Raw genomic sequence first — 27514 nt, 5'->3', positions numbered from 1 at the left:
ATCGTTATAAAATGCGGTAATTATTGAAATGACTTCGCGTGTAGTACTACGCCGGTGTCCATAAATCGTCGGGATAACTCGTTTATTTTTTCACGAAAATTAACAATACAACAAATCGACTGTGTGTATATCATATGTGTTAGTGTGTGATTAATAGCCAATTAATCTCCATTCGCGTTCGCAATATATAATATGTACAAATCGTTATTTCGATGTATTTCTTTATTTTTTTTTGTTCTTGTCGTATAGCAAAATTTTTTCAATTACTACATCGCCGTTTAATCGTATCTATGTTTACGTATGATAATCGTTTATTTAAATCTATATAATATGTATAATATTGATTCGAGATCTCGCTGAGTTTTACAAATTATTTTATTTATTTATAATAATATATTAATGCGATATCGTAATTTTTCTCATTTTCATTTTATATATATAATATATATACTATATTTATATGTATATTTTATTTACACATGCCAGCTTTTTTAAACACAAAATCTGTATTTATACTTTTGTTTCATTTACATTCATATTTATACTTTATTTATATTATTTATATATATTATATTTATATATCTTCACGTATCCAATAGATTTAACGTACCGTTAGGGTCATCGATATTTACAAAATGACGTTTCGCGTGACACGCTCGAAAAATCACATTCGAGAGATGCGCGTGATCGCTGCCGCATATATTCGTTACAGCGAGAGATGAGTCGACGCATCGATCGCCTCGAAAATAGTATAAATATATTTCGTATATATATACACATACACACGCATGCACGTACAAGGATACTGGCAATTTTTCGCGCACACATTTCGCATTTGACATTTTAATTCAACTTCATCTGACGGAGATCGCCGTTTTAATGTTATTTAAACGTCAAAACGTCGTCGTCGGTTTTATACATAAATCGGGGAAAAATGACAAGAACTGCGAGTGCGACTTTTCATCTTTTTTTTATCTTTTTTTTTCGTCTTTGCTCATCTTTTTTGTAATGTAAAAGTGTGTTGTGATGGTACGTGCTAAAAAAAAAAACTAACGATCAATCGCCGCGCAATCGGTACGGGTATGACTAGTCGAATCCTCATACTGATCGAGCCGTGTATCATAATATTGCAAAAATTATATTGGCGCATAGCAGCGACGATGTCTGCTGCATGGACATGATATAATAATAATAATAATGAAAAAATACGAAGAGAAAAGTATAGTTGCGTTAAAACGAATAAAGAATAGATCGTCGATAATAATAACAATAATAATAAAAGATGACTCGAGGCGAAATTGGCTAGTTGTTGTAGCGTCAGCATCGGCAGCAATGAAGATGGTTCCAATAGACGATTATCCGGATGCTCTCCTCTACTTGCGATCGCCCCAGCCGGCGCTGTTGTAGAACCACGAGGACGCGTTCTCGTCGCGTGTCCTTGGCCAAGTGTTGTCGAGCCCGTTCGTGGCGCCGCTCTCCTGCTTGTCCAAGTTTTCCAGCCACAGCAGCAACGAGACGAGAGAGAGAGAAGAAAAAGAGATAAAAACCAAACATGCACACATTTTCATATATAATAAGTAAGTATATATTTTACGATAGTCTGTACGTGCGCGATGCATTAAATGCGTTTAAGCACAATATAATCCGCGACGTTGAGTAAGTCGACTAGCTCGACGCGAGCGCCGAGCCGATTGAGAAATATAAACTCGCGAAAATGTTTTGCGTTTAAAGAAAAAAGTAAGCAAATAAAAGAGATAGAGATATAGAGAAAGAAACTTACAACGACGCTGAGCTGATGACTGGTCGGCGACAAATAATCCATATTGCTGTAATAGGAGGAGTAGTTCTGGTAGCACTGCTGCTGGCCCGCCGCGGCGCCGGCCGTCGCCCAGGCCGAGAGCCTCTGGTGATCGCTGGACGGGAAGCAGGCCCCGCCGCCGCTTTCCGTCACGGCCGGGCTCCAGATGCTGTTGCTGCTTCCGCCGCTGCTGTACACGGTTCCACCCAGCTGCAATCATCAACGGACACGGACGACATTGAAGCGTTGTATATATATGTAGATCGTTTATGTGCACTCTACGTAGTAGGCGCTATCACAACACAATTGTGTCGTCGGAGAGCGGGAGAAAGCCCCCGCGCGCCGCATAATATCGTCAACCCCCAGCTGTATAGCTTAACTTATACACATTATACACGCACGCAATGTGTACACAGCCAAGTGAGAAATCGAATTCGTAGATGATGCGAAGGGTTGGTTAGAGACGACGATTCTGCAGCAGCACGCGTTAACGCGTCCGAGAGTATACAAGCGACGACGAAGCGGGGATTGTTTTCGCAGAGCACGTGTTTTTAATAACGTCCCCAATTCTACTACCATGATCCTATACCTATATCTTTTCGAAGCGATTCGCTTTTAGAGCTTGGCTTGATACGGCGCGTACATTACGCGCATTAGGCTTTGAGCGAGCGACGCGTGAAAAGCAGCAGTAGCAGCAGCAACCCATCGTCGCTGTATATTCATATTTATACGACCTTTAAATGAATCAGCGCGAGGCTCGAAGGCTCGATTTCGATTAAAATATTACTCGTTTTCTGCTGCTGCTGCTGCTGCTGCTGCTGCCGCTTACATCGTTTTTCGTTGTTGCCTTTTTTGCAAAAAAAGAGTGAGAGAGAGAAAAAAGAAGAAAAAAAGGAAAAGAGACTGCTGCATTTATGTTATTTACACGCTGTATATGGACGTATGCTCGGGGCGCGCGCGATAACTTCTTCTTTCGAGGCTCTCGCGAATTAGCATAATTTCGCGATTTCATTTGCAGATAAGGACGTTCAGAGGTCTCGGGCGCGCGAAAAGCAGCGCCCGACGTATAAGATTGTTATCCTCTCGCGGCTACTGCTGCTGCCGTGCTTTGACCGTTTGGCTTGCGTAAGCCAAGTAGCTGCGCAGATGTATTTTAGAATTAAAAAAATACATGCATATATCAAGCTCCCTTGCCAGATTTTTCGGATATACATGTTATATACCTGGCCTATACAGGAGAATTCGTGGATCGAGTTCTACGACGAGGACGAGGAGTTTTTCGCAGCACGACTCGAACGGGAAAATTACGAGAAAGACGAGCTCGCGCGTATTAGCCGATTTGACAAGATGCTTCTTCTTCTTTTTTCTTCGCAACCGTATACACGCATAAACGTCCTTCTGCTCCTCTGCCCCTCGCTCCGAAATATAATGAATTTTTGGGCCTGCCTGACTACCTGCTGCCTGTGTGTGATCTTTTAAATTGCCGTGGCGATACGTGCGCGCATATGAAATAAAATATTCTTAGAAAAAAAGAAGATGAAGAAAAAGCGGCGAAGGAGCTAAATGAGCAGCATCGTATGGACGAGCATATACAGATTGGGCGACACATCCTCTCTGTCTCTCTGTTGCTGCTGTTGCTATACCTCTCGCTCCCTCACGAGCACAACACATCTCGTCGTCGAGTTCGCCTCCTTTATAGCTCAATATAATATATATACACGCGCACACAAATATAGGCAGAAATCGCGCAGACAAAATCCGCGAAAATATGAATATTAATAATCAAAATCTATAATAGGCCTTATATTCGTCCCAAAGAGAGTGAGAGCAAAAAATCACGATCGTCATCCACGGCAACACACACACATATATATTCGGGCTCTCGATATACATACGTGCCGGAATACATATATGAATTTCCTAAAACCCATCGAATAGCTCGCATACCGCACTTCATTTGAACACATATATAGCAGTAGATCGAGAGAGAGAGAGAGAGAAAAAAAAATGAGAAGAAGCGAGAAGGTGAAAAAAAGAGCTATATAGGCATATGTGTGCGCATAAACGCTATAACATCGCTGGACTCCAGGAGCAGCGTATACATAAAAACTACCTATGCGGAAATTAACATTTCTTCGCTCTGGCTGGAGGTTTTTTGTGTCCGTCGCAGCAGCCGGCATGTCGTCTCTTTTACTCGACCTCAGCTCTCTCTCTCTCTCTCTCTCTCTCAGCACGGAGCAACAGCTCCGTGGCAAAAATCACACATATCTCGTTCTGCCAGTTCTCTGCGTGCACGCATGGGGCTATATATTAATCGTCGTGCGCGCTCGTGCATATATTGTGTGTTTGATGATACACAGAGAGAAAGAGAGCATGATCGTATGCGCTGCCGAAATGAGTATAGCATATAGGTAGTCGTCGGCGCGTGCACACGTGAAAGCCAATACGTGACACCGTGAGCCATGGAGGAAAAATACCGCATAGTTTCGAGGATAGCTATAGACACGGCAGCCAGAGCTCGAAGGGCTCGATCGAGAGGCGTAACATTAGACGCGCAGCGATTTGAAAGCTATACCCTCGCATGATATACACGCGATACGTTATAGACACTTACACTGGGTGGCGTCGTGCTGGCTGTCAATAATAGTCCCGTAGCCGCTGCCGAGGACGAGTTGCCACCTACGCCGCTGCCCAGGCCCGCGTTCGACGCGTTGCCCGCGGATCCTCCTCCGCCGCCGCTATTGATGCTGCCGCCGTGATTCGGCTTGTATTGATGCGGCGAGTCGCGCATCAGGGCCGGCGAGCTCGCTGCCGAGCCCGCTGTGCCGCCCGACCTGCAACAAGCAAAATAAGAGAGAGATGCACATTATATTACGTACAATATGTACTGCTACATAATGGGGGGCAAATATTAGGATGCCTTCGAGATTCGTATTCCATTGCTTCTGCTGCTGGTTCAATGAGTAATATATATTTTTCCCTCTTATTATTCTCCGCGATTCAATTATAGCATATTTTCCGACAACTTGCGCGCCCTGTATGTGTGGACACAATCGAGCGTACACATTACGCTTCTCGTTCGCGCGTGAATGCCGCGTATATTTTGACAAGTGACGTGACAGCTCTGAAAATGCCCCAAAAATGCCCTGCGCTATTGCTCCTCTTCATCTTTTCAGCTGTGTAGAGCTCAACTTTGCTTTTGATTCCGCCTCTCTCCTATATATTATATATGTATTTTATATACCCTATATAGTGCGTATTCTTATGCCCACACATTATTGCTCCGATTGATGTTTCTATTATGGTACACGCGCGTCGACATGAGTCTTTTTTTCATATTTATACACATTACACTCGTGCGCGCATCAAGGATGTAACACGCGTCACTTTAAAAATCGATCAATTTTCTCTCAAAAATGTGCGCAAAAACATCGACACGAGCGCTAAAATATCTGCATTGAGACTCGGCGCTAACTTTGCTCCTTTATCGAGCAAAAATGTTTATATTCGCCGTACAGCGAATGCTCATAATATATATTGTATATACGAAAAATGACGGATTAGCACAAGTACTCGAGTCGCGAATGCGCGGATTACGCGAGCCTCGAATATTACGATAAGCTCGCGCGGGCGCGCGCGCGAACGCTTAATGTCTTGTCGACGATTCTTCTCTCTCTCTCTCTCTCTCTCTCTCTTTATAGACTTAAACTTTCAAAATTTCTTCATGTCCAAGGATTGAGTCGTTTTTAGCCTCGCGGACGCGTACGCAGATACTTACAAGCCTTGTTGGTACACACGTTTTTATTATAATATAACACGACTCGAGGTGTGGTGTAAATATATCAATGATGACGAGCGTTGTTAGTTAGCCGATGTTTTATGAGCCTCGCGGGGATTTATTTACATATATTTAAGTATGTACGCGCGCGCATATTCATACACTCTCCAATCGGTGAATATAATGTCAACGTCGCTGAAAGATCAGCCTAAATAGTGTAAGCGCGCGCAGAATTTGACAGAGAGAGAGAAAATAATAATTCGACGAGATGGGGCTAGGAGATAGTACGGACTAGTGTACGTTTCGGCACACTACTACTACTACTGCTGTAAGTCTAATCGGAAGCATTTTTGAGCTATCCGGTTTCGGGATTTTCTTGGCCGGCTTATTATATTGGCCGATCGACTCTATGATGATGATCGGCTACCGAACGGACACTACTTACAACGGATCTCCCGAATTATCGTTTTCACGGCTATGTACGGCTTTATAGGCTAGCTACTTAATTCGTAGCTGCCGAATATCCTCGTTGACGTTCTTGTTGTGTATTATTGCGAGAGCTGTCAGTCGATTTCGCGCCTAATCATTCTTTCTCTTTTTAGATAACGGGTCAAATCAGCTCTGAGATCTTGAGCTTCATAAAAGACGTATAATACAGTTATAGGCCGCTAAATAAGTATGCAATTTCTCCTCATAAAAGTATCAACGGGTGGTGGTTGATAATGTGAGCTGCTTACATGGGTGTCGTGGCGGGCACCGCCGCTGCTGCGGTCGGCGTCGTCGCTATAGAGGGACTCTTGCCGGGAGGTGGATTGCCGCTCACCGCCGGCACCGAGAGTTTCTTCGACCTCGACGACTTGTCCTGCTGCTGCTGTTGCTGCTGTTGCTGTTGCTTTTGCTGCTGTCGGCATTTCGCTCGGCGATTTTTGAACCACACCTGCGGCAAGGTAAAGAGAGAGAGAGAGACGAGATAAAAATCATTATATATTCATTTTATATTTTCATGCGTATGTACATTGTTAAGGTCTGCGTCGAAGCGCGATTCGGAGCAGTAGCAATATATGTATGCATGTGTGCACATTTATGTATGTGTGTGTATAAGCAAAGAGAGAAAGAGAGCCGCTCGGCAGTCTTGGAATCGATTCGGCAAAGAAGCAGTGCGGTAGCAAAAGCGAGACGAGAGAGAAAGAGAAAAGGTGGGGCACGAAGAGAGAGAGAGAGAGAGAGAGAGAGAGGCGCGAGGGCATAAAGAAGTCGTGCACACACACGCATACACTCGCACAGTCGCATGTAGAGCAGAGAAAGAGAGATATAGCTACCAGATATATAGGTATAAGATAGCTACTGGTACATACACGGTTATATACGCGCTATTTACGGAGCGAAACGCGGGGCTGCTATACAGAGCTACGTATACACACGAGAGTCGGCTGCAGCTCGTCGGGAGTCAAGAGAGAGAGAGAGAGAGAGAGAGAGAGAGAGAGAAAGCTCGACGAGAGCTTCGAGAGGAGGGAAGACCCTCGCGCGATCGATGCCGCGTTGCGTTGAGGTAGTAGCAGCAGCAGCAGCAGCTACGAACGACCCCGCCACGCGCTTGGGTTTCCTTGGGATTGCCTAAGGGAAGCTACTCTCGAATTTCTCTCCTCGCAGCGTTGCTGCTGCTGCTGCTACTAGGTAGCCCCTACACACGAATACACTGCCCTCGCATGCCCGCTAATATTACCGATTTCTCCACTATGCTACACCTATGTGCATCGCCTTTTTGATTTTTCTTTTCTTTCGAGACGTGCGCGAAACTATAGGACCTATATATAGGTATCTGTCGGCAAGAGGAGCGAATCGACCTGCGAGCGTATGTGACTTTACTCGCATATATGTAACATGGCCTACGCAGACCAGGTGACGTTACGCATTATTATTATAACAGACTGATATTCTTATGCTCGGGCACGCGCCGCGCGAAACTATTCCAGCGACGATAATGATGACGACGACGATCGGTCACCGCGCTAAAACACATTATATATTGCCGAGCTCCCAACAATGGGGCGCGTTCGTGATTCCAGTCAATAGAGGACGCGAATCATGCCCTTGCACACGACGACGTGCGAGAAGAGAGCAAGGACCGATTCGAGAATGGACCGGAAGCTTTTTTTGCCGTCGTGTATAAATTTATATTCGTACACCCTCCCGCGTACGCAAAAGTGATTCGCACACGGACTTTGGAGCATGATCATGCGGTCGAAGTGATTTTTGAGACACGATCTTTACGTTCGGTATCTCGGCAGCGATCGTAGCGTACAAATGTATCATAAGCTCGTCGATCTAGACGCACGCGTTTCCGAGAACTTATATCACTCAACGCGCGCGTGTCCGTCAAAAATCACGAGGAAAAATGTCTCAATCACTGGCCAATGTCCCTATCTTGAATCGAAAAGCAAAGCCAAGCAGCAGCGCACGGCCTGGTACCAGACCCAGGTAATTATAATACGTAACGAAATCGAATCAACGTCCGAAAAAATAAATCAATCCATCATATACACAGATTAGAGCTATTCAATGATCCTAATGTCTTCCCTAGAAAACAATCATCTCGTGTGGTTGGTTTCTATGACCGAGAGCCTGCGGGTACTACTACTACTACTATTACTACTACTACTACTACTACTACTACTATGCTCATAGAATCGATGCAAAGATCCAGATTCGACCGACCCCCCATGCCAGCTATAACATTTCGACGTAATTGCCGCACCGATGCTTATTAGCGCGCGCAAAGACCACAAACTACTGGAATCGTAATTTCTTCATGCTCGACCGGTCTTCAAAGGTTTATAAGCTGTCACACATTTTTGCTGCCGCTACAGGCTGCGGTACACTTTTTTTTCTTTCTGTGTGACATCCCGACCGATTCATGCCCATGTAATGTAGCAGCAGCTGGAGAATGTAACGCAACGATAAAATGCAAAGTAGTCCCGGTAGCCTCGTGCCGCATACATAACGCAATACGTAAACGTCGGAACGTAGAGCATGTGATTTTGAACGATTTCCACGGCTGCTGTTGTTTTGAGAACTTATAATGACGAATACGACGGCTCACAATCATCACGAAGTCCGACGTCTCTCTGAGAAAAATCAACTTTCGTCAATTTCGGGCTCTCTCGTATGCTATTTACTCTCTCGAAAAATTTCATAAACGTAGCAGCAGCACATCTGAATAACGAATTATATGAATGTAATGAATACGTATGTACAGGTGAGCGCGATGATGCAGCGCGGCCGATGCCCGATAAGATCAGGTAGAAGCTGATGGACGAACTTCGTATTCGATCAACAATGTGTGGAGTCATGCTACTTCCATAATATACTCGCATGCGCCTGCACACACCTACAACGTTTACTTCACTTTTTTTTCTTTTCTCCAAATCATGGTCGGACCATATTATATTTGGAAAAGAAGAAAACGGAAAAAAAATTTTCCATCCGCAATATAGAGAGCTACCGTGTAGATATGCACACGCACCTGGATTACAATATACGATCGAAGTTAGAGCGACTGGAAATTCGCGGACGAAGGGAGAATATCTGGAGCAGCTATACACGGTGGCTCGACAACAGCAAGGATTTGATCAAATTATAATCCCCGAGTCGGCTAGGTTTGTACATTGTGTCGCGCGCGATGTCGTGTCGTCATATGCGGACGTGAAAGCGCAGCTGTTAATAAACACACACGAACATCAATAATATCTGTATATAGGTAGCCGCGAACTTGATAATATGAATTCGATGTATTTATAATTGATTTGACACGTTCGCCATATAGGCCAATCGGCGAGTTGATCCGAAAAGGCTTTTTCCTAGCCCCGCATAAATAAATATCAGCCGGCGCTCGATCGGCCGGTGACTTTCGGAATGTGTCGCCGTCGTCGTCGGGGGCTCCGAACACACCACGCGCTCGTGTGAGTGTGTGTGTGTGTCACGCACGAACGAAGGGATATCGTTTTTCCCCGCAGGCTGTTTTCGCTAAGATAACTCGACTCAGCGGTGCGTTAGGTTTGATTTTATTTTATCCAAAGAAGACACAACGCACGACTGTACTGTGACGACGTGGGGGCATACATGCGTACTTATACGAGCCGAGGGACATGCGCCCGCCGACGACCCTGGGGAACGGCCAGCAGCAGCGGTTGGTTGGTTATTGCAGCGCGAGAGCCCCTTGACGAGTTTATTCTGCGCGCCTAGCAGATCTTATCCGGAGCCGTATCACTTCGGAGCCTATATGAAAACGCGTAACGCGCCGAGATAGTGCCGAGAAAGAATTCATTATCGAGTGGTATATAATAGGCCTGACCGGCCTGTATAGCGAGAAACGAGCGAAAAAAATACCGACTCGCTGACAAATTGAAGCCCTAACGAGCATCTAATTCAACGATCGCGTCGTCGTCCGTGTGTGCTTGCTGCTGCCTGGGTAATGGAAATAAATGGAGAAAGAAAACCCTTATACTCGCCAACACACATTTACACACACACACACACACACACACACACTCGCACGGCGTTGGTACCGCGTAGGGCTTCTTTCCACGCGTACTGCCGCTGTATATATAAGTTCGCCTACATACACACTTCTTGCATGTGTACTGCACAGTGTGCTGCACGTAACCTCGCGCCATGTACATATATATATATAGATACGATGTACAACAACTGCAGCTTGCCGCGCGCGAGTTTCTATCGTGCTGCAGTTGCTGCGTACATGCACAAATCCACCTGTGTGAGAGAATGTGTCGAGGGAAAGAAACAGGCAGCAAAGAAAATAACAGTATATGTATGCGATTTACCTGCACACGAGACTCGGGTAGGTTGATTTTCAAGGCCACCTCTTCGCGCATAAAAATGTCCGGATACCTCGTCTTGGAGAAGAGGCCCTCGAGCACGTCCAGTTGGGCTCGGGTGAACGTCGTCCGCTCCCTCCTCTGCTTCCGTGGATTGCCTGTCAGCCCAGCAGCATCAGCAACGATAACAACAAAATGTGCAACGCATATATTTTTATCACTCATCTTAGTGTATTATTCATACATATTTCATTGTAAATAAAAATAAGAAGAAGAAGAAAGAAGAAAGCAACAGGAGAAAGGGTAAAAGGATTACGATCGAACCTCGTGCTTCGAGCACGGCTTTAGGCTCGATCTTCGTTTATTCCGTTGTGAATTGTATAAATCGCAGAGTCATACTAATTCAAACCTATCTAATAATTCGATTCAATCTAATTTGGGCGTATAGAATGAATAATATCTCGGTAATAAGCGATCTCCCTTGAGACTTGGAAACACATTTGAATACATTAAAAGTGTCTCGTACTTTATTTTGATGATGCCAGCAGAAAATCTCAGCTCGTTTCAATCATAATAATCTATTCTATCGATGACACTGTACTGCGATTCAAAAAAATAATAATTAGAGCTGCAGAGATTCCATATATAGTCGATAATTAGTCGTAAATCAATTTTTACAAGAAATTCATCACCTGCATGTGTCTCGTTGTGTCTTAGTGATCGATTAAGTGTCCGCAGAACTCAATGAGGCATAAATTATTAAATGTAAGAATGCGAGAAAGTGAAACGAAGTCGATAGAATTAAAGAGAGAAAAACACAAAATCGTTAAAAGGGCTCGCGCAAAAGTCGTGTGGAGTCGATGTGTCGTCGACGGAGCGCGTAGTTGTTAAAAAGTCGCTGCCACGGATATTTGACAACGAAGTACAAAACGAATACGAAGCTGCTACATATATATCGTACTCGCGAGCTCTGCCGTGGCGCGGCTAAAGTAAAACAAGCACTTTATAATAATAGCTATAAGTCGCATTATAGCAGCAGCAGCAGCTAAGCATTATTGTTTTGTTGTTGTAAAAATGCCAGGCCGCGAGCCGTAGCAGCGGCGGTAGCACACCAGATTCTCTCCACGATTGATAAACAGAGTTGTAAAGCTTGTAATGCTCGCATAAGAGTTAAATTGGATGAGCTCAAAAGTGATGCTATTATGGGATCAAGATAAAACCTATATAGAGATGTAATCTATTATGCAAAACGTTTATAATTACATTTATATATTATAAGCTCGCGAAACTGTCCACACCCGCACATTCGCGATTTATATTAGGCGATGTATCATTGTGATTTATCGACGATTAATGACGCGCACGCGTCATATTGCGCGGTATATTAAAGCTCGAATAGCAGCGGTGGCTAAAAGTTTATTAATTTTTTTTTTCGCTTCGTGGCTACCAAGTGCACGCGTGTGTTGTATTGCGATCATCCCCTCGCATACCCCCCCGAGGGAGTTAGTCGCGCGTACGTAAATGAAAACCGCGACGCGTATATGTGCTCATGATATGCTTTTCAAGGGCCATCACTACTACTACGACCACTGCTAATATGTAGGACGTATTATTGGTCTCGTGGTCGCTGTAGCGTAAAAAACCACCCACGCGCCAACCAGCTCGTAATATAGACGCACAAGCACACACATGTTCTTCTGTGGAGTCGATGAATGTATAAAGTCCGCGACTATAGGTGATTTCAATATATTCGTGCGCGCAAAAAAGTGAACATCTCGTGTGTGCCTCTATGTATAGATTGTGAGTCTTGTGTGTGCACTCTGCACACAAATTTATAAAATAAAAAAAAGGAGCTGCTATATGTGGCGCGGCGGAGAAGAAGTGTTTACGCTTGGCTAGAGCCAAACACGCGATGCTTCCAGGCAGCAGCATCGGCATCGAGCAAAAGTAATATAAGGACCCCGCCGCTGCAATATACCTATATATAATACTGTTTCTCCCGAGTCCACCCTGCCTTTTACATAATATAAGGTGCTTGGCACGGTATATATATATATAGCATATATTCAACCTTTTACGCTGCAGTGGCTGCTTTCACGCTGCGCCTTCTAAACACACTTACCCGCCGTATAGTCTTCCAGTGACTATATACGCGCGCGCGAGTCATATGAATAATCGAGTGGGCGTACTCTAACCTCTAAAAGACCACTAAACATCCCCCTTATATACTCCAATAAGTGCCTATAACCTGCCGTGGCGGCGGCAAAAGTTTCATGCTCCAGCGAGCTTGCTTGCTCCAGCTCTAACATAATATGCTCCGTAGCGGAAACCCAAATAGGATGCCTTGTGTGTATCTTTCTTTTACAATATCTTTATATTATGAGTTTCTTATAATTATTTTATACGTTTTTAATGGACCCGTCAAAGACTCGTTCGCTGTGGGCTTTTCTTTTGCTGACCACAATATAACCGAGAAGAAAAAAAGTTTATCACTGAGCTTTTGTGAATTGCAAAGAGTTTCACGGAATTCCAAAAACTTCTCGCAACTTAAGTGTCATTCTTCTTTTAACTAAAGTTCAAAGCCTTTGAATTTGTCTAAAAAACATACATGCTTCATTAGCATTCATTCTTCTACAGGTTTGAGGAAAATGTTTCGTTTAAGAATATTTAAGTTTCAAAATATTTTGTTGTCTTTTTGATTATTCCGAAACTAACGTAATCAATCGCGTCTTTCCATCAATCGTAGTAACTTTAGTTTGCTTTCATTTAATCTTTTATTGATTTATTTCAGAACAATAACGTATCTGTTTTTGGTGATGAGAAAAGTGCCCACAAACCATTCTCTTGAACAGATCTTTCCAAATAATACATTTTCCAAAAATCTTGTTCCTCAAAATATTCCTTCTATTATAAACTTGTTTTTAACTTTTTCCACTTGTTCTCGGTCAGGTAAGTGATCGTGTCTTTATTGTTTAAAATCTTAAACTGAAAAAAAAACTTAGGGGTAGATCCAGAAAAAGTGAAAAGCTTGATTCGAAAAATATATTTTGCTGTTAATTTTGCAAAATTATTTTGCTGTGGTAGTTAAATGTATTTTTCTAATCAAGCTGTTTACTGTTGCTGAATCTACCAATAAGATTTTTTCAGTGTATTAAAGATCAATTTTTATCATTCTATGCATCAATAATTTTTTAATTTATTGACTTATTAGATGTAGAAATATTACAGTTCCGTATTCATTATAGCATAATACTGAATATAAATAGAACGCTTATAATAAATGAACAACAGTTACAGTCAAGAGTCGTCCATACAATTCATGATCGTGTTGCATGTTCCACAAATATGAATTATTTTACACCTAAATTGATCCAAAGGATAGTAATAGCTAGGAATTGTGAAAGGTTTGAAAAATTAATGCAAATGTGCATAAATAGCTATTTAAAAAAAACTTATATGCCTCAATGTATTTTTTCGATAAAATACCAATAATGGTAAAAATTTAATTGGATTTTCAGACACTGTAATACCGACTTCGTTAGTGCTGATGACCCTTACATCTTCAAATTAGTATGTCAAAGGTCTAACCTCAAAATTCAAAATTAAAAAAAGTTCAATTTAATTGAATCCTATTAATAAGGATTAGTATCGATGTAAGATCTCCAAAAATCGAATCTGGTAGCACTAATTTTTTTTACATCAATGGCATTTAAAAAGTATGAAGAATCTTAAATCTTTTACGTAAATAAAAGTCAACATTAGAATGATAAGGTGATAAAATATTATACAGGTAAAACAGTAAATCAGATCAATTCAAAATGATATGATCTCGTTATAATGACAAGAATTGTGTTCATAAATCGACGCTCCTTTTTCAAATTTGCTGTTAATTTTATTAAGTTTAATCTGTCACTTTTCACGATACATTGAATAAAACTTTTGACTATCTTATTAGTTCACCGCTAGCAGCGACTTAACTAAGTAATCACGATAATTTATACAACTAAATCGATTAGCTAGTCCAATATCTATGAAAACATTTCAAGACACTGAATGATTAAAGTATAATTCATTAGGTCTGACATTTTTGTTTTCTGACACCTCTCACCGACAAGATTGACACTTCCTGATTCAAACATTTCCGTATAGAATATCAACTTGCTTCAACTTGTCAAAAATTTCGCTTCGATTACTGACCAATGACTCGGTGATTTGTTTTTTTCCAAGCCCTAAGGGATGTCAATTTTTCAGGTAGTTTATAATACAACAGCTCCAAAGCACGAGATAAAAGAGAAGTAGCGATATCCGAGCGGATTTTATAGTTATTCCAAATGCGAAGTAAAGGTCAAACGCAAAACAGTAGCGGTAGCAGTAGCCGCGCGCGCGCGCGTTGGTCGAAGCGATCCTTCGGTGAGTTATTAACATGTGTATACGCCTCGAGCTTCCAAAGAGAGAGGATAAGTATTAAGCATTATATACATATATAATAAGTTTCAAAGACTTATAGAGCCTTTAAAGGTATTTTTGATGATATATGATGTGCTATATGAATATTATATTATATTATTATTGTTGTTGTTTTGGGCACTCACAGTAGTAGGACTCACCGGCGGGTGAGCAGCCGGGATAGGCGATGCTCGAGTGCAGTGCCTCGATCGGCGGCATGCCCAGGGCATAGTGGCCGGACTTGAGGCTGCCGTAGGGCCCGCCGCCCGCCGCCGCCGCTGCTGCCGCGGCTGCCGCGCCGAAGCCCGAGTGCCCGAAGAGGTCCGAGGCCGAGGTGCCTGAAGCGGCCGCGGCGGCCGCAGCCAGACCGCCGAGTTCTTGCGCCGCTGTGGCGCCGCCCCCGCAGCCGCCGCCCCCGAGGCTGTTCGGCCACATTAACCGTTAAAACGACGCCGTCGTGAACGCCGTCGTTGAGGAGGCACGCACCGTCGCGCCGCCGCTGGACTGCTTATCAACCTGTCGACACACAGATACGCACACAAAAATGTTATATGATATATAAACACACGTATGCTCGTGCAATGAGGAAAATGACATGCACGACAGTTATGTACAGCATATGTAATTAATTTACATTACTTATGTGGGTATGGGTTTGATTAATGCGCGCCGCTGCGGAGAGTTGTGTTATCGCGTCTCGGTACGCGCTCGGCACGTCGGCTATCGATTAGAAAACTCGAGTGGCGAGTGCACGAGAAGGAAAAAAGAAGGCAATCTCGTTTCACGACTTTTCCAGGATACGCTCGATTCTCGAAGTAAATCGAGTCGTTGGCCGGCTTGCGGTTCATGTACGTTTCTCAAGAGGACGTCTTAATGCTCGTACGGACTCGCGCGCGCGCGGACACCAGTTGGCAAACAAATAACACGAAAAACTCAAAAACGCGTATACGCGGGGGAGAGAAAAAGAGCAAAAGAGAGAGAGAATGAGAGTTGAAGTTGGAGATATAGAGGCGAGGCAGCGAAGCGAACAGCCCCCCGTCGCTCGAGTCGAGAGCTCGGGCGCGCGCGTACAAACACGGCACAGCCCGGGTCCTTGAAAAACCATCGAGAAAAGAGAGAGAGAGAGAAAGAGACTCGAGGGATATATTCGTAAGGCGAAGAACGGAAAGTCTCCCCCGCGGACTACAACTACTATTACTACTTATGTCGAGTCGATTGTCGAGCATCTTATTGTGAAAAACAACAAGTGGCCACAGAACGTATATAAAACTGCAAGTTGCTGCTCATATTGGTACTGGCGCACAGTACACAAGCAAGCCTCTTTTTCTTTTTCTTCTTTTTTCCGCGCCGCGACGACGAGCATCCATTGTTTCGATTATTTCGAGCGAGTATGTTTGCACTTTGCCTTCCTTCGTGTTCTCTCTCTTGCTCTCTCTTGCGAGCCTAAGGGTAGTTTCGCTGGTTGGTTGGATGGAACACGGTTGCGCGCGCGCAGAGTGAAAGAGAGCGAGAGAGAGACAGAGAGTGCAAGCTGCGAATAGTTCGGAGGTCGTCGTCGTCTACGAGATCTACTCACCAAACTGTCTCGACTGCTTAATGATTTTGAGTATCATTTGGCACTGCACTGACACTTGGCAGATAAGCAACAATAATCAATTAATTTATTGGTCGCTGTCGCTGCTACTGTTGCGACCTCCACGGAACTCGAGCTGCTTGTTGGTGGGCCGGAGGACGGCGCACTACCGCCACCGCCGCTGCTGCTGCTGTTAAGCACTCGCGGCTGCACAATTATTTTGCTCAACAATTCGCAACTTTTGGTCTCGCGCACTCACTGTCTTGCTGGACGACGATGAGGAGAGGCCGATGCACTACTCACGTTGCTTTTTGCACAATCACTACTCGTTTGACCTTAATTTAGAAATAATTCGATGCACTGAGCCAAGGAGCAGGACCAGAACCAGAACTGGAGGCCGAAAGGCTAGAGGAAGAGGAAGTACAGAGGAAGAGGAGAGAGAGAAAGAGAGAAAGAGAGAGAGGAAGAAAGCGAAAATTCATATACGCTCTTGGCTGGCAGCTCTCGGAGCTTATTGCTTTGCTTTGGCTTTTGCTAAATACGAGCAGGCTCCCGCTATATATTTTTTGGTATATATGTATAGGTTGGGCTGGAGGTAAAGCAGCAACAAACGTCGCGTCGCGCGCGAAGCGTAGGATCGGCGAGCTGCAGCTCTGCTACTGGCAGGCGCCGGTATATAGGTATTATTATAGGCTGTGCTCGTTTGCACTCTGTGCCGTTTTGGCGCACTGTGGGAGAGATAGAGCGAGAGAGAAAGATAGAGGAGAGCCGCGCAGCGAGCGAGACGAGGACGGAGCGAGAACGAAACGACGGGCATAGGGGGAGAAGGTAGCCGAGCCGGAGCCGGAGAGCGAGACGACAGACGAGAGAGAGCGAGCGAGCGAGCGAGACGGCGCAAGCGCACCTCCACCTATGAGAACGACACAGGCGTGACTCCGGAATCGCCGACTGGGGAGCCAATGCCAGCCCAGCGATGGCTACCCGTTTTACTCGGCCCACAGACTCTCTGCTTGCGTGTGTGTATCCGTGCTTTTCTCTTTGCTCGCTTCTTTTTTTGCTTCTGCCGTCCTCCTCTCTCTCTCTCTCCCTCGAACGCAATTCTCCCTGTATATTGCACTATCGTACATAAAGCTACGATATATACGTAGAGTTCCAATGTCCCCTGCGAGGACGTCTGTGCGTCGTAGCGACTATGATCGGGGCTAGCTCTTGCTCACCCTTGAACCTTGACGCGGCGACGATGGTCTCCGAAGCCGGCCGTCGGTCTATTGGCACACGTCTGCAACAGAAAAGTGCATCTCGAGCTGCCTACAAACTACCCTCTAGCACACGGTGCAGCAGCAGTAGCAGCAGTGGTGCACTGTGAACGAGGCGGTGGCGGCGGGTGGCTCACTCACGTGCTGCAGCACGCCACACTGCCACACTGCTGCCACTTGCTTAATGCTCTTACGGGATTCCGAAAAGATCAGCCAGCATTACTATGCTATTAGCCTGGATGAGCCTCCGCCGTTACTAGTCTAGTTATACATACATACATACATACACATATAGGCACGCACGAACGCGGGGCACACACTTGGCAATGGTTCATATATAGGAGAGAGACGACACGCGACCTCGCGACCCCGATATGCTTCCTCGCACCTCGAGTATCTATGTACGTCTGTGTGAGAGCTACTTAAGTTATGCTTATACGCGCGGTTAAACGGCCGCTAAATACTCTCCGATCGCCCGATTGAGTGTGCACGAGCTTTTCTTTGGCACACGAGCGCGTGCCAATAAAACCATTATAACAACAACAAAGTGTAGCGTGCCGAGCTACTATTATATATATTGGCCCCCGGGGCGTGGGCAGATAGAGAGATGCTAATCATCACACGCAGCAGCTGATTATAAAAATCGCTGCTGTGGGTTTGGGTTTGAAGAGCGATACAGTTAATGTCAGTTGTTGTGCAGTGTGCGGGTGGCCACACGCATTCGACACACACCGATCGATCATTAAAGCTGTATCGGCTGTCAAACAGCAGCAGTAGCACCGCATAAGCATATAGAGAGAGAGAAAGAGCATTTTTATCGCTGGCTCATCCTCGCCGCTGCACCCAAAACGCGCCGCCGAAATGCAAATACGGAGTCAAAGTGTGTTTGTGTTTGAGCGTGTGTTCGCAGGATGAGCTGCCGCTGATGCTGCTCCTCGGGGCATGATTATTCATCCGCGCCGTTTGGTCAAATCAAACGCGCGCGTATATCTTTACACACATTGCGTTACAGTCGGTGGCAGTGGTGATTATTATTGGCGCATTTACGTTACATACGTGTGGTACTTATGCATGCGGTATCGGTTTTCGTACCTCGCGATTTTGCGCGAGAGCTGTGGTCGAGCGAGAGCTCTGTCACCGCTGCTATACTTATTCACAGCAAAATGTCTCTCTCTCTCTAAAGCTTTGTGCATGCATATCCGCATGGTTGTTCGCTGCTGCAGCGATCGGAATATAAACGTTAATTGATCGAGCTCCCCCGCGCGCGCATATCATTTATTGTTGTACGCGAATAAACGCGCGACTACCGCTGTTCTCCGCTGTGAAGGATATATTATATATAATATAATACAAAGCCTAGTGACACGCGCGCGAGCTTTCATAATATAATATGAATCCTCGATTCTCTCGAGTATAACATACAGCCCAGGAGCAGCAACAACGCGACATAATGATTAGCTCTATCTGCCGCTGAAGCTGATGCTGCTACTGTCGCTTCGGTAACGAGGGAGGCGTATATACCTGCGGAATTATTCGAAAAATACTTTTTGATTGATGTACAATGGAAGCGTAGCTGCTGCTGCTGCTGCTGCTGCTCAACGCGCGGATCCAGTCTCTGCTCTTTGCTACATGCTCGCTGCGTAGCAGGGCGCGCGCGACATTATATGTCATGTATAGGGCTCGAATAATCCCTTTTCATCATCATCATCATCGTCATGATCGTCAGCGTAGCAGTCGTGGCAGTGAGATTCATATTATTGCTTGGTAAAGCTATAGGCACATATTATATAGCATATTGGCCATAGTGCAAAAGAGAGAGAAAATAATAATGACGCGCCACGGAGGGGCTTGAGTTTTGACTCGAGCGCGCGCGCAGGACTTTCTTTTCTTTCCTGTGCAGCAGCTCCGAAGCTCCGCACAGCAGCTATTTACCCGACTCTATGTTAAAGGTATATACGCGTCGCGCACTGCCCCATTCTCATCGTATACGATATTAAGATGGAGTGTAGGTTCGCCATCTTCCGCAGGAGACTGCTCTGCCTTGACTGCCTCTGCCTCTGTGTCTATATATAAGGTATATGTATACAGAATTGCCACAGAGAGCTCCTCTGAAATTGGACTCGTTCGCTTATGGCACACACGTATACACACACAGGCAACTCGTACCTTGCCTTAATCCTAGGCTTAAAAAGTTTCGCCGTAAGGGGACCTACATACACGTACCATATAGATATAGTTTATATGTGCTGCAACGCGAGAGCGATCGACGTCGATGCGTTTGTTGTTGTGCGCGGGAGGAAAAAAAAGAGAGAAAAAATAATAAAAAAAGAAAGAGAGAAAAAAAATTTATCCTACGCGCTCAACTGCGCTGATGCAGCTGTTTTTTCGGGCCTCTCTCTCTCTCTCTCTAAGCCTTTTTGTTTGCTGCGGTCGAGCGATGATTCGTTTATTGCTCGCCCGTGTACATCGCGGCGCATACTATATATCATAGCTTAGCGAATGTGCAGCAGGGCGTACACCAACTTTTCTCTCTCTGCTTCTCTTCTCGCGCGGAGCTTCGAAATTGCGTCGATCCTCGTCGTCTTCCTCGTCGTAGTCGTAAGCATGTGTGGCCCCGAATCGTGTTGTTGTTGCTGCTGCTGCGGGCCGCGGGGATCTCTAGCCGAGCGTGATGGCTACATTATAAGAGAGTAAATCTTCCCATATTTCTCCGTGGTAGAGTCCGAGGAACTCTTGGACTTTTTCTGCCTCGACTGGCATAATATCGTCTCGTTATTATTATTTACGACAATGGGTAACGAATATGGGAAAAATATAACAACGAACAGAGAGCCTTTAGAGATGTGATTCTGCAGCAGCCACACTCAGGGATCGACTTATGAATTCTCAACTATAACGACCAGCTAACTCGTGCAAGGAAAGTTTCGTAAAAGAAAAATTGCACAGAGCTTATCTAAACTATGCAGATCTGCCTGCAATATAATTGGACAATCAATAAGTTAGAGTGACTTCAAAAGCTCACGCCGGATCACGAGTCGAGCTTCGTTGTACCTGCGTAATTGCATCTGGCTACATTGTTGATATTAATTTGTACTCGATGCCCATGCAGCTGCGGGATCGTCATTCGATCACTGCTTAGGCGCGACAGTCACGATTATCGCTCTGCATAATTTCCATCGTGTCGTTTGCGAGCGCAGATAGTTTCCTTTTCAAGGTGCAATTATTACGTAAGGCGCAACAAACAAGTTATCTTATATAATAATGTGACTGCAACTCGAGTTAGATCGCTGTACCACACAGCTAGGTAACTCTCAAGACACGTTGATTAATATTATAAAATATTTTTGCGCATATAAAAAGAGGCGCGAGCGCATGTATAATAGTCAAAGCTCCATTGTGCCACATAATTGAATCAAAGGTCGCTTTTTAATATAACAAAAAAATGCCAGCCACCGACATCTTAATTGTCAATTTCATTCATTATTTTACTTCATTAGTCGTTCCTTTTGGGATTATATGCTCCAAGGAGCGCGTTGTGGACTTGTGCTGTGCGGGTAAACACGTAGCAACAAGGGTATATTATATATATGGTTGCGCAAAGCAGCAGTAGCAGCAGCCGCGCGCACTCTTTCGATGATGAGACAAGAGAGCCCCGAGTACAGTATCAGAGAGAGAGACAAGACGAGCTCTTTGCAGTACGCCGCTGCTTCGCCTGGGACGAGCCAACATAGCTCGCTCAAAGTATATATAGATGGTAATATTCCCCATGTCAATAATCCCTTGGCTGCTATATAGCTCAGGCTCTCTCGGTCTGTTTCAGCATCTCTATATTATATCGACGGCTCTCTCTCTCTCTCTCGTAGCTCTCTGTGAGCGAGCAAGATGGCCCAGAGCAAAAAGCCATTAGAAAACGTAATAACGCCGAAAAAGCAATTATAATATTTATCAACTACGACGTAACTCGTACGATGTCTTACTTTTTTTTACTATCCGCAAATTAATTATTAAATCAAAACGAATTCAACGTAAACGATTAATTTCTAAATTTTTTGACGATGTGCTTTCTTTCTAATAGAAAAAAAAGAAACAATCAAAACACGCATCGATTCGGGTCGAGTCAAACGTGATTACGTGAAAAAAAGTTTGAAATATATATATCGGATCCAAACGTTTTACGAGGATGCAGTACCTACATGTCGTATGGATGTCGCGCAATCCGTGCACCGCGCTATATATTTTTTAAAAACGAGGGTGTCGGCATACATACATCGAGCGTCGTCGCGCCCGATTTCAAAAGAAAAGGCAAATATTTACTCGCGCCGCATGCGTCTATGTGTATGTTGCACGGTGCGTGTAGTGCAATGAAATTCGAGTCGCATACACACAGACATGTATAAATGCATACACGGAGGCTAGTACCATTATATACCATATGTATAACATCGACAACGACGACGATGTTGCGGCGAATTTCGACCTGTGCGCAGTACTATGTGCCGGACTCTACTCTGCACTATTGATTTGCCTCCGCCGCCGCCGCCAACACCGCTATATATACTAGTAGGCTATATAGATTTTTTCCTTCTTCGCCAGAAGCGAGTAGTCGCGCGCGCATAAAAGAGACCTTTGTGCCACTCGTCGTCGTAGTCGTCTCTCTTTGCTGCTCTGGCTCTAAAATACCGTGAAATACATTCGTCTTGCTGCGCGTATTTCTGCTGCTGCTTTTTCCCGTTGTTGTATTTTCTGCCGCGCTGTTTGTTCCTTTTTCGTTTCCTTTTTCCAAAAACCAGCTCCTCTCTCTTGCTCTTGCTTTTTCTCAGCTCTGCGCCGTCTCATTCTTTTTCTTTTTCTCTCTCTCTCTCTCTGTTGGCTAACAAGGTGATAAATAGTTTGACAATTTGTCGTCGATACATTACACGTTATTCAGGGCATTATAATAAAATATCCTACAGGCCCCGATTGCTGTACGTATAAGGATAGAGCACTCAATTTTCGGCGCACGCGGCGGAACTGCTACTGGGATCTATTACGCGTGACGGGGGATTTTTTCTCATTCAGACCAAAAATCTTTTTCAACTTCATTCTCACGTACTGCTCGATAATGAGATCGTTAAAAAGCCTTCGAGCGCATCGTGCGTCGCGTATCCGCCCGTATCTCGTCGTAATCGCACGGAATCGGCGAGATTATATAAAATAGATTGGCGATCGTAAATTATGTTTTTTCATAAATACTTAGTTCTCTATTCTTCTACGCGACGACAATTGCAGTCTAGAGCTTATCTCGTGACATTTGTCAAAAATTAAGAGCCGACACTGATGTAGAGGCGCGATGGAGGCGTCTCACGGATCAAGGCAGCGGAAACGACTGCTGCAGACACTACATTACTTGTGCACATAGGTAAGAAAAAGCAGATGAGAAAAGGGAAGGAATAGGAAGAAAAAAAGTTGAAGGTACGCGTATACTCTTTGGGCCCGTACTTATTTGCTCACGCGCGCGAGTTGAGCGTGGCGGCGGGCGCGCAACAAGCGAAGCCACTAATACTTCCTTATTAGCCGAAAATCTGTCAGTTTGCCCGGGCACAAAATGTATCCCTTACGCGTTATGTATGTGTAAATATACGCCAGGGTACATCCTACACCTTTTGTGCACGTGTACGGTCCTGTAGGTGAGCTCTCGCGTATGCTTACACGTACTATGCACATTATGTGAATTCGAGACGAGCGAATATAAGGCGTACGTATCGTTTAGCCAGCTAATTTAACGCTCGATAAATCGCGCACTGGCCAACGCCGCCGCTGCCGAACTCGACTAGCATCAAGACGGTGCAGGTAGTAGTAGCTGAGAAAAAAAAGGAAGAACAAGAAGAAGGAAGGAAAGAAAAAAAAGTGCGTCGAGGTTCGAGAGGCAGTTGTCGTAAATGGCCTATCGATTTCTCGATTTTTCCGCCGTGTCGCTTTATATTTTTGTCTCGCGCGCTCGAGTCGTGCCGCACAAAAAACACTCACGTATATCTATAAAAACCGGAGTCGAAGGATGTTGCGCCGCGCGCGCGCGCAGGTAGTTGTCGAGTCTAGCTTATATTTGGCGCAAGAAGAAGGAGGAAGAAGCGCTCGTCGGCAATCGAACAAGAAGCATGAGAAGAATATAAGTATAAGAAAGAGATTGAGTATACGAAACATTTGTCTGCCATTAGCAGATCTTTTGGTCTCTCTCTTTCTCTCGTCATGCGATGAAATCAAGTGCACCAGTCATTGACGTTACGTCCCGGTATTATGTATAGATATATAAAAGTTGAGCGAGGGTGAGAGTAAAGGTATAAGACGCAGACGACGACGAGGAAGAAGAATATATATAGAAGGAAGAAGGGGGCGGATTGAAGACGGCATAAGAAATCAAGCGCGACGAAAGTATAAGAAGCAAGAAAAGCGACGAATTGCTTATAAAGTAATTGTGAAAAGAGTCGAAGGCGTATTACACGCTCTGCGTAGCTCGGTACACGTTATATACGTATATTATAGCAGGCAGTTATGCAGCGCAGCCTCGAGACAGCCGTAATTGTCGATGTATTATTACGTGTGAGAATTTCCCACAGTGCACGCAGGGCAGGTAGCTCGACTGCTGCCCCGCAAGAAAACCATATCCACCTTACTACGATCTTGTGTGTGCGCGCGCGCGTCATTGTCGCGTCTTCCGGTACATAACGTATTATGTTGTATTATTATTATAGTGGCTGCGGCCCGCAGCGGCAGATCCACGCGCAAAAAGACTTGCGGAGTTTGGAGTTTTTCGCTGTCTGTCCGCGCGCGAGCGAGATTAAGTCTGATAGCTTCTTTGGCGCACTCCCCCGCGTACGCGAACACAGCACACACACGATGGTTATTTTATTCATCAACATCATCATCGGTGCGGCTGCAGCCGCAGCAGTAACAGCGCACGTAGATTTCCCTCGGGATCCTCGGCACTATTAGTGGAGCGCGGATGGATGGACGGGACCAGAGACTCGACGTACGGACGGACGGGTGCGCGCTCGTACTCGTGAAGCACAAATAGCCTATTACGCGACCATTAAGCGAAAGAGAAAAAGCTCCCAATGAATCACAATAGGCAGCGAGCTATATTATATACACGCGCGTTATTTCTCCAACGGTAGTTTGTATTTGGCTGCGAAAAGAGCCCCGATAGACGCGACGTCTCGTGCTATATACAGTTGCCTCGTGCGTGCGTGTTACACATGGGTGTATGTGTGTGTGTGTGTGTGGCAGGCACCTAACGCGAAAAGAAGAAGCCCGACTGCGGGTGCGAGACTACGCGCGGGCGACAGCTACTACTACGCGGGGGCCAGCTATGTACGGAACGGATAGGCACGCGGCCGCCACCGGTGTAAGGTTTCTTCGAGTAGTCGCGCTTCTTCTCTCTCTTGGCGTGTGTGTCTGTGCTATGTGTGTGCTACGTGTGTGTGAGTAGCCCATCGACCACCCTCTGCTGCATACACCAGAACCAGAGAGTGAGTGAGTCGGTAATCCGAGATTCACTTTGCTAGAATATAATAGCGCCCGGCCGCTCGCGCGCGCTCGTCGTACATACACCCAGTGCAGCTCGACTCGTACGAACAGTCGGCAGGACCGATCCGTACGTAATCATGTTTCTGCATCAAGCACCCCGTACATAGGCCACATACATAGCGCTTATATATTAATACAACTCGAGCGAGTAATGACTTTTTCCATCGTGACGTATACACGTCGTATCGTATACGTTATAAACTATAATAGCTACGGGAGCGAGCGCCCAGATTGCATTTATATAAATTAAATGTACGTGTGTAGCTGCATAGCGGCAGAAATCCGAAATTATAAAACAATGGGACTTAAGTTTGAAGCATAGAGAAGAGGCGCGAATTAAGAGCGCAGCTTAAATAAGAATATAGGAGAAAGTTGTATGTATGTAAATGACCATATTGAAGGATCTTATAGATCGTTGAGTCGGAAGTATCCGAATCACCATAAAAATGGTTTGAATTTATAATTATTTAAAATATGTTTGACACTTGCGGATTTACAATACTCACTCTATTGAGGGAACCAACAAGCTCATAATCAAATATGAAAAAATTAAATTGAAGTACGTCGAAAATAATATTGTAATGAGTCACTTGATGATAAGTCGACTTATACCATTATTTTGACTTTGTCACTTATAGATTTACAAATAAGGATACTCGCCTTCTAGCGGTAGAGGCTGAAAGTAATTTTATTGTGTTCAAAGTGTTTGAGAACTGGTCTAAATTTTTCAGAACAATACTATCATTACAGCGCAGAAGCGATTTAGTTGCCTCTCCACACTTTTGAGCGCCCGTAAATCGCAGCGCGCGAAAGACTCTGACTCTGAATTACGATTATCGTACTCGCTCGCTCGTTACCAAACTGCACGTCCCCTACAAAACGTCCTATAAGAAGTTTCACATCAAATTATTTACGATCGACCGAAAAAACAAACCACAGTGTCCGCGCCAAGCAAATCACCAATGATTTCTCACCTCGGCATTATGTATATTTACATTATAACTGACACCTGTTCGCGGTATAGGTAAAAATGTCTACGACCACGGACGGCTCTCCGTGCACATATTATATTATACAGTCGTGCTTTTCTCATGCTAATTGGAAATAGCCGTGTACGCTGGCCATGCTATATAGGAGCTGTCAAGCGAATATCGCGACGGCCGCAATAAAAAATATATCGCACGGAATAAGGAGAATGTGTGCTCGTCCTTCTTTGAATCAGATTCGATCAATTATAGAGCACGTGTGTGTGTAGTGTGCGTACTGGCTGGTCGCATGATTTACACACGCAAATCGATCGCTCGATCGGGGCGGTAATGAAATATTCATCGATTTCCAAGCGTTTACTTATTACGTACTAATAAGCACTGCGACTCTGACTGGGAATATACATTTACGCGCGTCGTGTATGTATAAAGTAAGTTAGCACGGTAGGATCGACGTTTACCTATACGTATGTAATGTACGAATGATGGATGGCTTCATGTGTACCCGAGGGTATATTTTGTTATTTATATATTTCCGAATACTCTTTGTTTCTTTGCTCAATCGCGCGCCTTGAATCCCACGCGTGGCTGCTCTTATCGTATATGAATTGTACCGTTATCTATGCGCGCAATTTTAATGAGTGCATACAAAGCGAGAAAGAACTATATGTACTCGGTCGCTCGTTATCAAAGGCATAATGCATGTTATTATACACAAGTGGTATACGGCCGATTTAATTGTTTTATATTCTATTCGTTGGTGGCTTTAAAAAGCTCCACTGCGTCGATGCGAGCTAAATCTGTTACCGATGAATCGTTTATTATAGTGCTTGCGTCTGCGCCGTGCCTCTTGATCCCTTGGCTTATTTATTTTCCTTGTATACACACATACACGCGCGCACGTACTTTTGGGATCAATTAACCTGTGGCGTGCACGAGCAGTGGCTATATCCATTACAAAGCACAGAAGGTAAAAGGACAGAAATATATTTGAGCGAGAGAGAAGATATAGGGCTAATTGGCTCACGTGCGGGGCCTATACACGCAGGATCTGCGAAAGCAAAAATCGCAGTCGAGCAACGAGGGCGTTTTATCTGATGGACGATCGTCGACGTCGTCGTCGTCTCGTTGTTGCTGAGCGGTGGTGAACTACGCGATAAACGCACTCGCAGCTGCAGCTGTGGATCCGCATACACTAGTTCAGGATCTCTCTCGGAGCTCTATCATCTCTTTGCTATCTTTACGGCGCAGCCTAGGCTACTACTACTATACGCAGCGA

General features: G+C 44.8%; 1 protein-coding gene across 2 annotated transcripts; it reads right to left on the bottom strand.

Moving 5' to 3' along the window:
- Nucleotides 1-488: 488 nt before the first annotated feature.
- On the bottom strand, nt 489-17055 carry LOC106656161 (homeobox protein OTX2-like). Of its 2 annotated transcripts, none has more exons than XM_023461637.1 (7): nt 16434-17055; nt 15004-15373; nt 10418-10569; nt 6314-6513; nt 4413-4632; nt 1781-2008; nt 489-1478 (listed from the first exon to the last, which is right to left on the bottom strand). In XM_023461637.1, exons 2-7 carry the CDS (start codon nt 15290-15292, stop codon nt 1374-1376), a joined length of 1194 nt encoding a protein of 397 aa, XP_023317405.1. In that variant the 5' UTR covers nt 15293-15373; nt 16434-17055; the 3' UTR covers nt 489-1373. The 2 variants fall into 2 exon arrangements, with proteins under 2 accessions (XP_023317405.1, XP_023317406.1); XM_023461638.1 differs by having other exon boundaries at nt 15019-15373.
- Between the last annotated feature and the right edge of the window lie 10459 nt (nt 17056-27514).

Source organism: Trichogramma pretiosum, unplaced genomic scaffold, assembly GCF_000599845.2.
Source record: "Trichogramma pretiosum strain Unisexual culture from Peru unplaced genomic scaffold, Tpre_2.0 scaffold4, whole genome shotgun sequence".
Classification (NCBI taxonomy): Eukaryota; Metazoa; Arthropoda; class Insecta; order Hymenoptera; family Trichogrammatidae; genus Trichogramma; species Trichogramma pretiosum.
The sequence above is the reverse complement of the archived record's forward strand: the minus strand, read 5'-3'. Positions and strand labels throughout refer to the sequence as shown.